This window comes from Mytilus californianus, unplaced genomic scaffold (genome assembly GCF_021869535.1).
Source record: "Mytilus californianus isolate M0D057914Y unplaced genomic scaffold, xbMytCali1.0.p SCAF_5, whole genome shotgun sequence".
Lineage (NCBI taxonomy): Eukaryota > Metazoa > Mollusca > Bivalvia > Mytilida > Mytilidae > Mytilus > Mytilus californianus.
Window position 1 is genome coordinate 105,466,532 of NW_026262701.1, and position 16,269 is coordinate 105,482,800.

A 16,269-nucleotide genomic window follows, 5' to 3' on the forward strand; every position below is an offset into this window, starting at 1 on the left:
GAATTATTATACATTTTTTTGTATTTTTCTATCAGCTTAAAATTATAAGAGACAATATATGCAATGATTACCAGAAAGACAAGGTCTACATGCCTGAAATGTCAGTTGATCCCTCAAAGGAGTTAGTGCCGGCCTATCGACTCACTTCATACATTTTTTTTATATTTCGGAGGTTTTTCTTGAAAATTTAAGTAGATATATAGAAATGTTAAACATCAAACAGTATCAGCAAGACATAATTTATAAATTAAGGCCAAGTAAGGATGTTTCAACAAAAATCATTGAGTCAAACAAGGATTTGGTATAGTCAAGCATGACCAAAATCATTAATGACTTCTAGGTGTTGTTATTCGTTTTTACATTTTTAAGTGACAAATCTGGAGCATAATATTTAGTTAGTTATCCCCATTCACAGGTAACGCCAAGGGTTTATAAAGCAAGACTTACTAACTACATTTACAGAATCATTATCTTAAAACACTAATTCAACACAGACAAGCTGAAATAAAAAAAATGAAACTCTTAATTAATAGTAGTGAGTGCATAGGTAACAATATTAAGATGTGGTTTTATTTTTCATATTTCATTGACAATGTAAAAGGTGTTGTTTGTGAATATTTTCAAAAATGGGCAATTCTTTGATTTTTGTCGTACTTGTTTACAAAAATACTCCAATAGCAATAACACGTGTTTGGTTTGTTTTGTTACTATTTATAGCACAATATACGTCACATCCACTCAAAACATGGCGGTCTCATAGCCACTTCCGTGTTTACATCCTCAGCAGTTTAAAGTGTTACAGAGTAGTTACATGTCATTAGCGAATGATCAGCCATATAAAACTGCAAAATTGTTAGGTCATTTACAAAATGGCGGCAGTCAACAATGTACCAAAAGATTTACAAGGTGAGGTCAAAACCCCCACTTCCTGCTAAAAATTTGGCAAACCCAATTTGTCGCGAAGAGTCAATTGAAAAATTGATCGTCAAGTACTTCAAAGTTAATATGTTCTCGTTTGGCATTATTTTGTACTATCTGTATTAATTACATATTTAAATAAATGAAAACTTGCACTTTAAGGCTCAACGGATTGTGACACTTTGCCATACACTGATACGTGTAACTGTGTAAAATTTATTTGTATCTGTTGGGAAATTTCGGGTTCCCCTTTGCTCAGAGTATTAATGCCCTGGTGGTATCCAATACAATTTCTTTTAATTTGTTACTAGTACCACAACTCCGAACTGATTCTGATTCAATTATGTTATGAAAAGTTTGATGCAAGTTTATGAATTTGAGTGTCATTAATTAATGACCCCTTTGTCACGGAATAGAAGTTCCTTCATAATATAAGTTCCAAATGGAAAAAACATTCTGGAATATTATTTCCACTGGAATAAATATTACAGTAAATGTTCCTAGTGGAATAAATGGTATAGAATATTTGTTCCAACAGGAACAGATATTATGACATTGTTTATAACAAAGTTTCCAGTGGAACTTCTGTTAGGCGGAACAAATATACGTTGACACCCTCCCCCTTTTCTATGTTATCCAATTTTCGGGGGTAATTTGAAGAAATGAAAATGCTTTTTTGGGGTACAGATTTAATTTACCTGATAGTAACATGTATGTTTTACTGTCTAAATGTGTGCATACTTAGGTGAATGAGTTTTCTTTTTCTTTTCTATATGATGCTGGCCGATATTGGCGATAATAGGGCTCTTCACGGTTAGTTCGGCCATATTGGATAGGGGGCAGATTTTTTTGAAAGAGGTGGAAATAGTATGAAAGTATGGGAAATCCTATGCATGTTTCCAAGCAACTGCTCTGTTTTAATGTGGTTTTCCCGAATTTTTCACACCATTTTTACCTCCATTATGAAAATCTGCCCCCTATCGAATATGGCAGAACTAACCGTGAAGAGTCCTATTTATTTCATCCAGTAAGTCTGTTCATTTGTAGATATGTTGACAAAATAAGTGGACAAATGAAACTTCTGGACTTGAGGGTATGCAAAAGAGTGCAATTCATTTCGCCATTGTGAAAACAAAAGCAAGCAACTTTCACAGTTGTTCATAGGGATTTCTTGTTTAGGCCTCTTTTGAAGATACTCAGATTTGTCTTTATCATGAGCGCTGTGAATGGTAGTGGCACATGATCACAGTGACATGCCATATTCTACTTGTAGTATACCACATGTTACATGGTCATCTCAAATGGCTGCCGCTTCTGTTTGAATTGGCAAAGAGTCTTAAGATGATTTAAAAAATCAGCTAAGATGGATTTAATTCATCTTTCATATACTCTTATTTTTTTTTGTCTCCTATCATTCCTACTTCATGATCATTAGAATGAAATATGAATTTAGGAATCCTGTTTATTTTGACTAGTTGTCAGTTTTCATACATGATGTACACGTATGTATTAACATGTAAAGGAGGGGGTACATGTATGATTAGAGCCATTATTTGGCCGCTGCACATGCAAAAAGTAGTAAAACTATTCAATATAAAAATAAGAAGATGTAGTATGACTGGCAATGAGACAACTCTCCAATAGAGACCTAATGGGATAGAAATAAGCAATGACAGTTCACCATGCAGTCTTCAAAAATGAGCAAAACCTATACCGCATAGCAAGCTGTAAAAGGCCCTGACATAGCAAATGTAAACAATTCTAACCAAGAAAACTAACTGATATGGCAAATGTGAAACCATTCAAACAAGAAAACTAACTGATTTACATGCATACATGTACAAAAAAAATATGATATACAGCAAAAAATGACAACCACTGAATTACAGTCTCCAGACTTGGGATAGGTACATACATGTACAATTAAATTGTATATAAAAATAAGGAGATGTGGTATGATTGCCAATGAGACAACTATCCACCAAAGTTCAAAGAAGTTGATGTAAGCAATTATAGGCAACCATATGGCCTTCAACAATGAGAAAACCCCATACGATATAGTAGGCTATAAAAGGCTCTAAGGTGAAAAAGGCTCCAATGTGAAAAATATGATACAATTCAATAGTATTTGATGGGGTTAAAGCTTTTCAAATTTTTTTGCTATTATTTTTAAATGTACAAGCTGATATTATCTTGACACTTTAACGCAGAAAGGTCACTTGATTAAGAATAAGAATTTTATTAGTTTAAAATCCAAACAACAGGATTGCTACTAAAGAAAAACATATAAATAACAAAACGATAGACAAAAACAATACAAATATGTAGCATTGAAAAAAATGTTAATATTTATTTCAATACTTTTTTTGACAACATGCCTTCTCTATAAAGTAATCATTTCAAATATCTTGATTATATGTGTTATAATATTAGTCATGAATCATACACAATTCATGTAATGACATTATAGTTGTTTCTCTTACTATACATTTCACTTATTCTGTTAACAACGATTATTAATATATCACATTCTTTGCAAGAAAATATAAAATCAAATTTGTTTTCATTACTCATTGAATTAAAACAGGGAACAATATTAGAAATTTCATTAAACATTTTGATCCTAGGTTTATTAAGGTCACTTGTGATGTTGTATAAATGATTTCATAAACTTATTGGTATTAACATATTTTATTACAAATGACCATTTTAAACATAGTTTTGTCAAAATAGATCCATTGTATTGGCAAAGGTCTTACCTAAAAAGATATTTTACAAACATTTGCATCTTTATCAAATACATTTTGTAACAAAATATCTTTTTGGGCAAAGCCTTTCATTGCCTTTGTTCATATCTAAATATCAATGACAATATCTCAAAATGAGGCTACTTTGGCAGTGTTTTTCAGTTTTAAACAAAGTGCCAAAATGTAAGACCAAATTCAAAAATATTGATTCTAATGATTGAACATTCTAATGTTTTATGAAAATCTGAAATATGATAAATGTATTTGGCAGAGTTTTGATAGAATTTGATTGTTTAAATTTTCAAGGCCAAAAAAGTGGTCTTTTCGTACATTCTCCTTTGCTCATAATTTACATAGGCATCATTTCAACAAAATACTAACATTAACCATGTATTTGGCAAGTAAAAAAAAAACTGTAAAAAGAAATATTTTGTGTATACATGGTATAAAAGGAAGCATGTACATGTTTGAATATAAAAAAATAATTAACATGTATTTGTATAAAAATCTAGTATCAGTTATGCTGACTCAAAGTGACAGAGCTGATTATGTCACATGTTTTTAATAACTTGGTATTGAGGAATTGATTTCAAGTATTTTTATCTGAAAAAAGTAAGCTAAGTTTAGGCCTCCCTGAAAGAATAATAAGCAATTTATTACAATACGTTTTTTAGATCAACTTTTCAAAATTGTGGATGTGACATTTTTGTTGATAAAACTTCAACTGTCTGTATGGAGATCAATATAAAGAACCCCCCCAAAAATGACAACAACAACATAAAAAGGCAAGAGGAATATCCCTTCTTTTGCTATAAATTTTATTTGTCATACTTGAAAGGTTGTAATGGGATAGTAGTACAAGTGACAGCAGATTGATAGTAAAATGATAAGACTAAAAAAATTGAAAAAAAAGTGTTTAGGGTTTTCCTACTTACCCTAAGGTCAATTTTATGCCAAGTTTTGATTCAGATTGGTACTTTTAGCAGTGAATTGTTGATGATGAACAAATTTGAAGCTTGCCTAAATATACGTAAAAACTCAATGTAAAAGAATTGAGGAAAAAAACCTAATAAACCTTAAAACCTAATTAACAATCAGCTTCTGTATGTCCTTAAGGTGTAATACCACCATTGATTTTCCCCTATTAGTCTTTGCTAAATTTGCACTTTTCAAAAAATTGTGCAGAATTTATCTTTGTTTCAAATAAAGAAATACTTGGCATGAGTAAAGTTTGATCCTGTCCAGTACTATAGAAAAAATTTCACATAACATTTCATTGCATATAAGAAAATAACCATCACTGGAAGTTAACCAATCAAATTTTCCCCCTTTTTTAACCTGTGTACAAGCTTTAGTAACCATGTAACCTCAAGTTTCCAAAATATTCTATAGAAACCCCAAATAAAAAAATAATGGTGCTGTGAAATACCCAAGATATATGTTTATGACCCAGAAATGTTTTACTGCAATGAAATGTAGGATCAATTACCTACAACTGTCAAATTCAAGGGAATATTTTTTTTCGACCTATTTTCGTATGCAACCGGATGTGACGTACTATGATTTGGTGGTATTACACCTTAAAAGACCATCTCGAAATGTAACTGTTTTATAAATGCATTTGATCTTATTTAATTCTAACCAAGCACTTCCCTTTCTAATTGAATTGTTAATAACTTAAATTATGATGGTGCTTTAACAAATATAAAAATAAGGAGATGTGGTATGATTGCCAATGAGACAACTACAATGTATCCACAAAAGTTCAAATGAAGTGGATGTAAGCAATTGTACGTTTAATTTTTACTTTTCGAAGGTGACAACCACTTACCAAGAGAAATTATATTCATTTGATCATTATTGCAATTGATTGTTGTTGTCTGCCCAATGTCCAGTTGTAAAAAAAATGAAAAGTTGTTTATGCTCTAACCATTTGTATACAAATGTTGCATTTATATGAAAAGTGCAATGACTTTTCACAGATGGTGTCTTAAGGAAATTTAGACAGAGAGGACATACATGTATATATTTCATTTTGTTTAAAATTGGATTTTTCCCATTTGCTATTTGTAGTACCGGTACTTATATATGATGGAGACAATTATAACTAGTTGCAACAGTACTTACTATTTATAAAGTTTAATGTTAGATGCATAGGGCACGCAAAAAGTTCTGGCTCACAGTTACGTCAAATTGAAGTTAGTCACATGACACCTGTACATCTAAATTAAATTACAGAAAAAACTATAGCGGAATAAAAGGTCTAAGTGTCCACTTGACATCAGTTTTTGAAAGATCAATTAATATTTAAAATTTTTGATCTGTAATATGTATATTATGTACATAAAGGTGTTTAATTTCCTGCATTTTGGGGAAGTGTTTTTTTTTTGTTAATATTATAAATTGTCAATTGTATCTATTGTTTAAAAAACTCTCTATTAGTTATGCTTAATTTCTGTTATATGTTATAAACATGTGATTTGCTAATGTCGATTTGTATACATTATGGATGAATTTGAAAGGAACAGCTTACCTCCTATTTATTTTCATGTGGCCATGAAGGCAGGTAATATCTTTGCTGTTGATCAAATGTAAAACTTAATTTACCAAATGCTTTAGTAGTTAAATAATTGAATTGCTTTTCAGAAGTTTTATATTTAATTCACATAAAATTTAGAGATTTATTTTATAGGGGAAAAAAAATGTGTACAAATGTATCAATATACATGTACAATATAGATGAGGGCAAATGACAAAACAATAGTTTGCTTTCCATTTCTCAACCTATACTCTCAGTCTCTTTCATAAACTTTGTTTATACATGTACAGATATATTTTCATATATTATTTATGGCTGTTTAACAATTTGTTAATATCTGAGTGCTAATCTGACTCTTTTAAAGTAAAAAGAAACCAGACACACTACATATCCAATCTTTCATAGAATACATACCCTACTGCATTTTACGCCTGTCCCAAGTCAGGAACCTCTAACCTTTGTTAGACTTGTGTGTGTTTTTTATGTATGTTTTGAGTTAAGTGGGGCATTCATTTCGCTGAACTAGTATACAGTATTGTTTAGGGGCCAGCTGAAGCCTGCCTCCAGGACACAAGTCCAGGTTGGGATTTTCTAGCTACATTGAAGACCCATTGTTGGCCTTGGGCTGTTTTCTGCTCTCTGGTCTGGTTGTCGTCTCTTTGACACAATCCTGGTTTCCATTCTCTATTTTCTATACATGTACATTTTTTTTCTCGTTTAAAATATCCAGGCAGGAAGAGGAAATGATAGTTTGTAATTAGTAAATATTAGGAATCTAAATATAGTTTCCATAGAGATGCATGTACCTGATACTGACTTGAAGTGTCAGATACTAAATCATATTTAACTCTCAGAAATGATAGTATACTCATGTGCTCTTGTTTACTTTAGATGCCATCAGAGAGTATCTTGGTCGCAGGATTAAGTTGTATATAAAGCGTATGGTAAAACAAGAAGTACGACCAGACAAATGGGAAAACAGAGTTTTAGTAAGTTATTTACATCTTCATGTACTTGTCTTGGTATAGTCATTCCACACTGATGTGTAAGGTCACAAAGCTTATTCAGGATGTACTATTCAGTAATATAAAACTAAATGTCTAAAGTACTACCATAGAATCTTGTAATGTTAGGTGATACCAAAATTTAAATTAGACATGTACATTTAAACCTGATATCACCACATTTTGAAACCCCTACATGTATGTCATATTTTAGTAGGCCACATATATATATCATTTATATATTTATGAATGTAAAAGAAAATAATGTGCATTTAATTTCATACAGACTTACTACAGAAATGAGTAAAAAGAGATAAGAAATGAATTATTAAAAATGAAAATGAGGACAAATGTGCTTGCTGAATTGGCGTAAACACTGGTTATAGAGAATATGTTCTCCCAATGCAGAATATAGTGTATATATATAGATATAAAAGTTATAGCTATTTTCAGCAATAATAAAAAAAAACCATTTTCTTATCATTTCAGGCATTTTCAGGAACCCGCTTGTTTGTTTTCACTTCAAAGCCATCAAAATCACCAGTAAGTTCAATAACATTAAGCAGGCTCTGCTCAGACATACTATTATTTCATTATTCATTGGTCGATCTATTTAGATTATATGATTTTCAAGTTGTCATTCAAGAATAAAAACTATCTCCCTTTGTTTATTTCCTTAATCATTGATCAATAGTTGTTGAACTTGAAAAGTCTTTAAAAAAAAACAGGAACTTGACAGTTTTATGTTCCCATAGTGGCCGTTTATTAATATATATACAATGTATATATATAAATACACTATGTAAGTGGAAATCATTTACCTGCTTGAACGGTTATTTTCTTTAAATATTCCAAAAAAATTGTACCGATGATGTGATAATTATTGTGTTTGACTTCAAAATTAAACTAAAAAAGAACCCCATTCTTCAAATTTCATGACCAACATCCTTTCAGTCAATCCCCCACCCTTCAAAGACTTTATTTTCAAGTGGATTTTCTTGAAATATTAAGAAAAGTGTTTTTGTTGAGAACCTATTATGCTGTTCAAATCATACATAACACGAAGGCTCTTTAAGGGTGTTTGATTGGTGCTCTTTGGTTATCACTGTCTCAGTATAATGGTTTGTAGGTGAGTAAATGTATAGGCAATCTCATCAGAAATATATCTTTTAGTTGCATAGAAAATCTTCTTCTGAACTAGTATTGCACAACTGAACCTTCTGTTTAGATGGAGGAATTGACCAAAGTGTTGTTACTTTAGTGTTGACTGCCTAACTAGTAGATAGCAGAATAGACTGATTAAGAATTACTAGTTTGGCACTGAACTAATGTGAATTGATAAAATAGAAAATATAAACATACATGTAGAGTTTGAGATGTGTCTATTGTCAAATTGTGTTACAAATATTAAAATGTTAATCATAGATGGGATGGTAATCAATATCAGATCACGAAATGTCATCATAATTGGGTCACAAAGAAAAGGATTTCAGGAAGCTGGAATATTGCATTCATTCTACACAAGTCACAGTCTTTCTAAATAATTACTGGATATTAAACAGTCAATCATTAGACATAGTACATTATTTCATGGTAAAACAAATACCTGTCCTTTAGTTTAAGTGAAGACAAGCTTGTAAAGCACAGATCAGTTTGAGGTTATATCAAATTTGCATATGATACAATTCTCGCTTACAGTAATAAGAATAACCAATTCCTTATATTTTCAAGGTTATTTAGAGCTAAAATTAGAGGTTTCAGATATGGTAAAATAAAAGAAAAGCTTGGACATGTAATTTGATAGTCCTAATGTTTTACATCTTAGTATAGTGATCATTCAAAGGACAAAAAAGTCTGTTCAATTAAATTTGAAGCCCAGAAAAAAATAATCGATTTCACTAGAAATACTTAAAATAATTCATAATTGAAACACCTGGAATATGATCTTGTTTTTACTTGGGTTTGTATTTCTGTTGTGCATAATATCTTCATTAACAAAATTGAAGATCATAGAAATTAAATGATTAAAATTTTTACAATAATTGATAGGAGAAAAAGTGGTCAACAAAGGTATAACCATTATCTAACAAATCAATTCAATAGTCAGAGTTAAACAATATCTGCAGTAATGCTAAACATGTATATTTAACTTCAGCAGCTAGAATCATTAAATTGGATATACATATATTTCTCTTATGGTTGTAGCCTGTTATCTATTTCTCGCATGATGAAATATTTCTCGCATCACACTGCATGGAGTGTGATACGAATAAGTGATATGAAAAATGCATTAATTTGATTGGCTTAAATACACAATGTAATAGCATCATGAAGCTATATTGTGAAATTCCCATTGGCTATTGTTAGGTCATTAATGACTTTCAAAGTTCAAAACTATGTAAATTTCCATCATGGCACGGATATCTGTGATAACTTCAATAATATACAAAACACTCTAACTTTTCACCTTTTCCACAAAGGGAATGTTTACCATAAGAGAAATAGGTTATAAATTCATGAGAATTTGATATTGCTTGATATCAACTCTTGTTAATAAGGCGAGTTTATTATCACTATTCAAATTGAATAACTCTAATTGATGTCAAGGGATATCCAATTCTCACTCCTTATGAAACCTATAAATATAATAGAAGAAAGTGGTTAGTCATGCCTTTGATATCTTATGAAATAAAAGAAATTTATTAGTTTGAAATGGTGTTAATATTTAGGAGCTATAAAAGAAAATGTATTCTAAAGTCTGTCAATAATATTAGACTGTAGGATGGAATGATTTTACATCAGCGCGGTGATGCTTTGAGCTTGTCTTTAGTTATGATGATACATATTGTTTATAATTGTTTTTGTTATCAGTTATACCATTATTATTTTACCTCTGTTTTACCTCTGTCTGTCCGTCCGTCCATCCGTCCCATGAAAATTTTTCGTCGCATTTTTCTCAGGAACTACAATACAAGGATTTCTGAAATTTGGTTTCAGGGTTTATATAAGTCAGCTATACCGTGTGATGCGTTTTCAGATTGATCACTCAACAACTTCCTGTTTACCGAACACTTAAATCATTTTACACAACACATCCAAATTGAAAATTTTCGTCACATTTTTCTCAGGAACTACATTACAAGGATTTCTGAAATTTGGTTTCAGTATTTATATAAGTCAGCTATACAGTGTGATGCATTTTCAGATTCATCACTCAACAACTTCCTGTTTATCGTCAAATATTTGGACTGGTGGTATCATCAGTGAGCAGTAGATCGCAGTTTCACTTGTTATATTAGCCTTTTCCTATACTTACTATTGTTTGTTCACTGATTGATATTTAAATGAGAAGGTAACATGATCTCAAAAACTAGTTCCTGTGCCTGTCCCAAGTCAGGAAACGAGACAGTGGTTGTCTTTGTCATATCTTATTAGGATTTTTTTTCCATATGGAGAATTTGGTGCTGAAGGCAGAATTTTCATATTCTTGTTAAATTTTTCACAACTTTTGAAGACTTGGTTCGATTTAAAACTTTGTAGTTGGGTTGTGGTCTCATAGATTTTTACTGTTTATCTCCTTTTATTCAAATTTGTTGTTTGAAATGACTTTTTGAGAAAACTGAATTATGTTTCTCTTATTGCCAGCATCAGTCATACATGTACATGTAGATTGACAATTACACGATTAAGTTGACTGATCTAGTTACGATAGTAAATCCCTGTTTACAACAATTGGTAAAACAATACTGCTATCTCCTTTCAAATTAAGCTGCTGTGAAAAAAAATAGATAAAAAACATAGTTATTTATATATTGTAAGTGAAAAGTATGTAGGGAGGTTTGAAACAACATCAGCAATAGAATTGATACCATTAAGTTATTATTATTGTCTATTTAGAATAAACATTGCTTAAATGTTACCTACATAATTTTTTTTAGAATTTTTAGTAAGTTTACTATTTAATTGTGTTTGTATACACATTGTCATTTCCACAACTAAAAGCCCCCACCCCCATTTTCTATACATGTATATGTAAGATTTCCCCTAGTGCATTTCTAACATATTTAACATTGCTTTGCTTGCATGGTATGAGGTTTGTTTCCTCTGTATTTTGAAATGAATAGTCATATTTAACTTTATGTATCAATCAATTTGTTGACTTTTATAATCATTTAAACGATTGTTTGTTTCAAATCTGATCAAAATTATGATCAAATAAGAAGTTTACCAAAACAGGAAGTAAGGTATACATTGTCATGATTGTAGTAGATCTACTTGTCATTGGTTGAAATATTCTGTTAATGTACAAGATTACATAAATGTCATACAGTTTATTAGTGCATGCCATTTTAATGAATCACAAAAAAAAAAACATTTTATCTGCTCAGCTGACCATAAGAAATGAAGATATAGACTAATTTTACACTGAATAGATATTTGTATGACATCATAATCACATTTTTGAATACATCAATAAACTATTTATGTACAATATTCATTATGTATACCTGTACAATAGATACTGCTTTTGATATGCACCTATTGAATTGATCACAGCAACAAAAGAATTACATGTCAGGTTTAGTTCTGTTATCGCCCTGGTACACTCTATTATGTTACTGGTTCCCTACATGGTAATTCGGTTCTTGTAGAGAATGGTGTATTATGTAGAAGTTATCAGAAATATCCAATGTACTGATTTATACAATAAAAGAAGCCCCTATAAATAAGCAGTTTTTAATTACAGATATCATTTAATTCTTCCTCAGAACTTTAAGGAATACACTAAACTTTGTTATACTTGTAAAATTAATTTCGATTCCCTGTCCCTTTTCCTAAAAGGACTTATTTTTACATCTGTTTGATTTATTTTATAGTCGCTGAGAAAAACATTTGCTCTGAAAAAAAGAAGGGTACTTATTAATGAAAAAATAAAATTATGACAATACTTCCATTATTTATACATATACTGAGGTTCCACAATTGGACATAGTTGGAGGGGACTGCAGTTAAAATGTTCCAAGTAAATATATACTTAGAGCATATAAATTTATTAGTAGCCTGTTTTTTAGATACAAAATTAAACTTTGTGTAAATAAATTATCACTTTAATGATCACACATGTTTTGATAATGCAGTTACAATTTAATTTCAAACTATTTTCAGCATGTTTTAAAAACTAACGATAAGAAATTAAAATACTGGTATATGGTATTGAGTACAAATGACCTTATATAGATATATGTTATAGATAAATTATAGAGATGGATTTATTTTACTTCCTGGTTGAAGATAATCACAGATTAATGTTGACTTTCTATGTTTACTTTGTATTATAATCAAACGTGGACATATGATATTATTTTTCAGTGATAATAGGAAGTACTGGGATAAAAAAAATATTTTTGAAAACATTTATGCTTAACCTCTTTAAAAAGTTATTTATATTTTGTTTATAAATTAAAAAAATTCAAAGTAGAAAATGCGAAAAAACAAAATTATGTATGTGTTCTGAAAATTTGGATTATATCTGTAGTTGGCTTTTTCATAATTTGTCCTGTTTTGAAAGAAAATGAATTGTGTTAGGTTTCCAGTTCTTTTCACATAAAAAGAAATGAATACTCAATTTATCCTGATTTGTGAAGAGATTAAGACATTTGGTGACTAGATGAGTTCTGAAGATTATATGTATGAAATGAACATGTATGTGTTAATAAAAAAAAAAAAAAATTTTGATACATATAGTGAAGTGGAAAAAAAGACAACCTCAAATACACCAATATAGGTTTTCCTAGCTTTGCCATTTTTACACCAGGATACCTTTATTCTATCAGAAATGCTTACTTTACTGATTTTTTCCAAAATTTGGTTTCCTTGATGAATAATTTGAAAATTTCCTCTATGCCAAGATTCTATTTGAAATTTTTTGACGAAACGTTTGTATACATTCATTTAAACAACAAAGAGCACTCTGAACTAAAGCTAAAGACGTATATACACTTGTATGAAAATTTGTCTGCCATTACTGACAGTCACCCAGGTTCCCCCAAAATATTGCATCACAAATAAAAACATTTCAGTAATAATTAAAAAGTAATTGTTGTGTGACGTGACGACAAAAGGTTATTCGGAGACAGATTTAGTGTCATTTGGAGACAGTTTAGGTAAATACTCAAAACTGAAAACAGACTACTATATCCTGCACTGATAAGTGGGATTATATTGTCAAGTCAACATTTATAGATAACGATCTGTCCTAAAATTTAAATTTTGGCATTATTAAAAAAGAGGGTTTTTAAGTTTTATTCGACTTTGTTGTACATGGCAAAATTAAACTTTTATTTAAGTTGGTTAAACACAGTTGTGGTCAGTTTTGGTCCAAGTTTATACATAAGGTTTGTCCTGTCACCAAAGTTCCAGCATTGGGATAAAAAGAAGAGAATTGTAAAGCTGCAAAAAATACATGAAAGAGGAAGCATAAGCATTATATTAACAGTTTTATGTGAAACTTTTCCATGCTTTAGCACAAGTTATTTGTTTAGAACTCGAAATATCAAACAACACTGATATGTCGCTAATATTTTGATATTTATGTATAAATTGGTCTATTAGTTGTATATATACACGGATGAATTTATTTCAGTAGGTAATAAATGATAAAAAACCCAATTGTTTACAAATGATTTCACCTAGAAACCAAACACTCATTAGTACACGGTCAATACAAATTCTTCCTTATCCTAAAAAATGGGAAGTTGATAGATGTAATAGGTATACAAATATACATCTAATATCTCGGTTTTATCGAAATTCTGGAGAAATTTTAACAATTATTTGTTTATGTTCTGAGGTAAGACAGTTTATTCTTCATGTTTATTATTACCAATAAAAGGTGCTGTGCTTGTTTTTTGAAGATCTTCACTATTTTTCTTATTTTCAAAACGTCATTTTAAAATATCGCTCTTAGGAATTGAGCATTGATAGAATTCCTATGGGGAAGATTTTACATGGAATTGAATATAGAGTGTGTAGTTACATACATAATAACACTGATTTTCACTTTTTTAAAGAAATTTGCAATATAAATTGTAAGGAATGCACTGTAATTCAAAATGAGGGGAGATAACTCAATAAATGTCATTTAATGTACTCTCAATCTTTATTGTCTCGCCTGTGACAAAAGTTGCAGTATGCAAGACATAGGTATTACTATCCGCCGGTGGCGGTGGTGTTACTATTTGTATAAAGCTTTATATTTCAGAAGGTAGAAGACCTCGATGCTTCATATCTTGTATGCAGATACCTTATGTTACGAACTTTCCGTCTGTCATATGTCCAATGTTCTTGACCTCATTTTCATGGTTCAACGACTGCTTGAAAAATAATTTAATTTTTTTTTCATGTGGATTTCTCACTTATTATGAGTAATAGGTTAACCATATTAAAGTCATATTTGGTATATGGGTTTCTTGCAACATCTACATGTCACTCAGACAGGGTTCACCTGACCTCAACCTCATTTCATGGATCAGTGATCAAGGTTAAAGTTACGTGATTAGGTCCGTTTCTCAAATACTATAAGCAGCAGGTCAACTATATGTGGTGTATGGAATGACTGTAATGGATACATGTCAGTCTGGCAGGTTTCATCTGACCTTGACCTCATTTTCATGGTTCATTGGTCAATGTTAAGTTTTTGTGTTTTGGTCTGTTTTTCAAGTACTGTGGATTCATTTATTTTCGTGGGTACCAATTTTCGTGGATTGTGGAAAACTTGCGTTTTCGTGGATATTAGATTTCATGGTTTTTCCAATCACTGCATACAAAGCTTACATAAAATTTGTATTCGTTGAACATTTAAATTCGTGGTTCACCTGTATCCACGAAACCCACGAAAATTGGTATCCAACGAATAATAATGAATCCACAGTACTATAGGCAACAGATCAACTATATTTGGTGTATGGAATGATTGTAAGGTGTACATGTCTGTCTGGCAGGTATCATCTGACTTTGACCTCATTTTCATGGTTCATTGGTCTATGTTAAGTTTTTGTGTTTTGGTCTTTTTTTAAAGTACTATAAGCAATAGGTCAACTATATTTGGTGTATGGAATGACTGTAATGGGTACATGTCAGTCTGGCAGGTTTCATCTGACCTTGACCTCATTTTCATGGTTCATTGGTCAATGTTAAGTTTTTGTGGTTTGGGCTGTTTTTCAAATACTATAAGCAATAGGTCAACTATATTTGGTGTATGGAATGATTGTTAGGTATACATGTCTGTCTGGCAGATATCATCTGACTGTGTCCTCATTTTCATGGTTCATAGGTCAATGTTGAATTTTTTTTTTTGTTTTGGTCTGTTTTTCAATTACCATGAGCAATAGGTCAAATATATTTTGTGTATAAAAAAATGGAAGGTGTATATGTCTGTCTGACAGCATTTATCTGACCCGAGTTTCTGTGATGCTTTTAGTTAAAACCTTTATTTTGACGACTTTCAACATAAAATTAATGGTCAGCAAAACAGGCGAGACATTTCAGCGTGTGCACTCTTGTTACTAAAATTGTTGTTCCTATCCAGTTATTAAACGCCCTCTGTTTTCAAATTCTGTAGTGTCAGATATCAAATAATATGTAGGATTATTGTGATTTTTTTTTTAATGATGATAGAAAAATATTCTTAAATTTGCCCTTTTAAAAGCTAGAACTTAAGATTCATGTTTTTACAAATTCATTTATTAACAGTTTTTGCCTATTCCAGTTTAGTTATTATTATTTTCACTTTGAAGTTGTAGCATGCTGACCTCTAGTATGACAAGTTGTAGGTTTGTTCCCCTGTTGGTACAAATTAACGACTTTAACATGTGTATTTGCTGCTTCAGATCTACAACAAGCACACAGCATTAAGGAGTAAACCAAAAGCCCTTATTTGTCTTGGTTAAGAATATTGTGTCCTTGAGGTTGGATGATCTGTCCTCCTGCAGACTATTATCTTGAAAAAATCATGCTCAGGGTGTCAGTCTAGTACAACATAGGATTTGTTCATTTAACATAA

General features: G+C 30.7%; 1 protein-coding gene across 19 annotated transcripts in view; it reads left to right on the forward strand.

Annotated features, from left to right (window-relative positions):
- The first annotated feature begins 743 nt into the window (after nt 1–743).
- Nucleotides 744–16,269, forward strand: part of LOC127700462 (F-actin-uncapping protein LRRC16A-like) — a 73,535-nt gene continuing 58,009 nt past the window's right edge. For 16 of the 19 annotated variants that reach the window (XM_052203932.1, XM_052203934.1, XM_052203942.1 and 13 more), the window contains exons 1-4: nt 744–906; nt 7,096–7,193; nt 7,698–7,751; nt 9,258–9,278. In XM_052203932.1, coding sequence (XP_052059892.1) covers nt 870–906; nt 7,096–7,193; nt 7,698–7,751; nt 9,258–9,278 — 210 coding nt within the window. In that variant the 5' untranslated portion in view covers nt 744–869. Of the gene's footprint in view, nt 907–7,095; nt 7,194–7,697; nt 7,752–9,257; nt 9,279–13,872; nt 14,059–16,269 lie in introns of those variants that run through there. The other 3 variants (XM_052203935.1, XM_052203940.1, XM_052203939.1) reach the window with 2 other exon arrangements.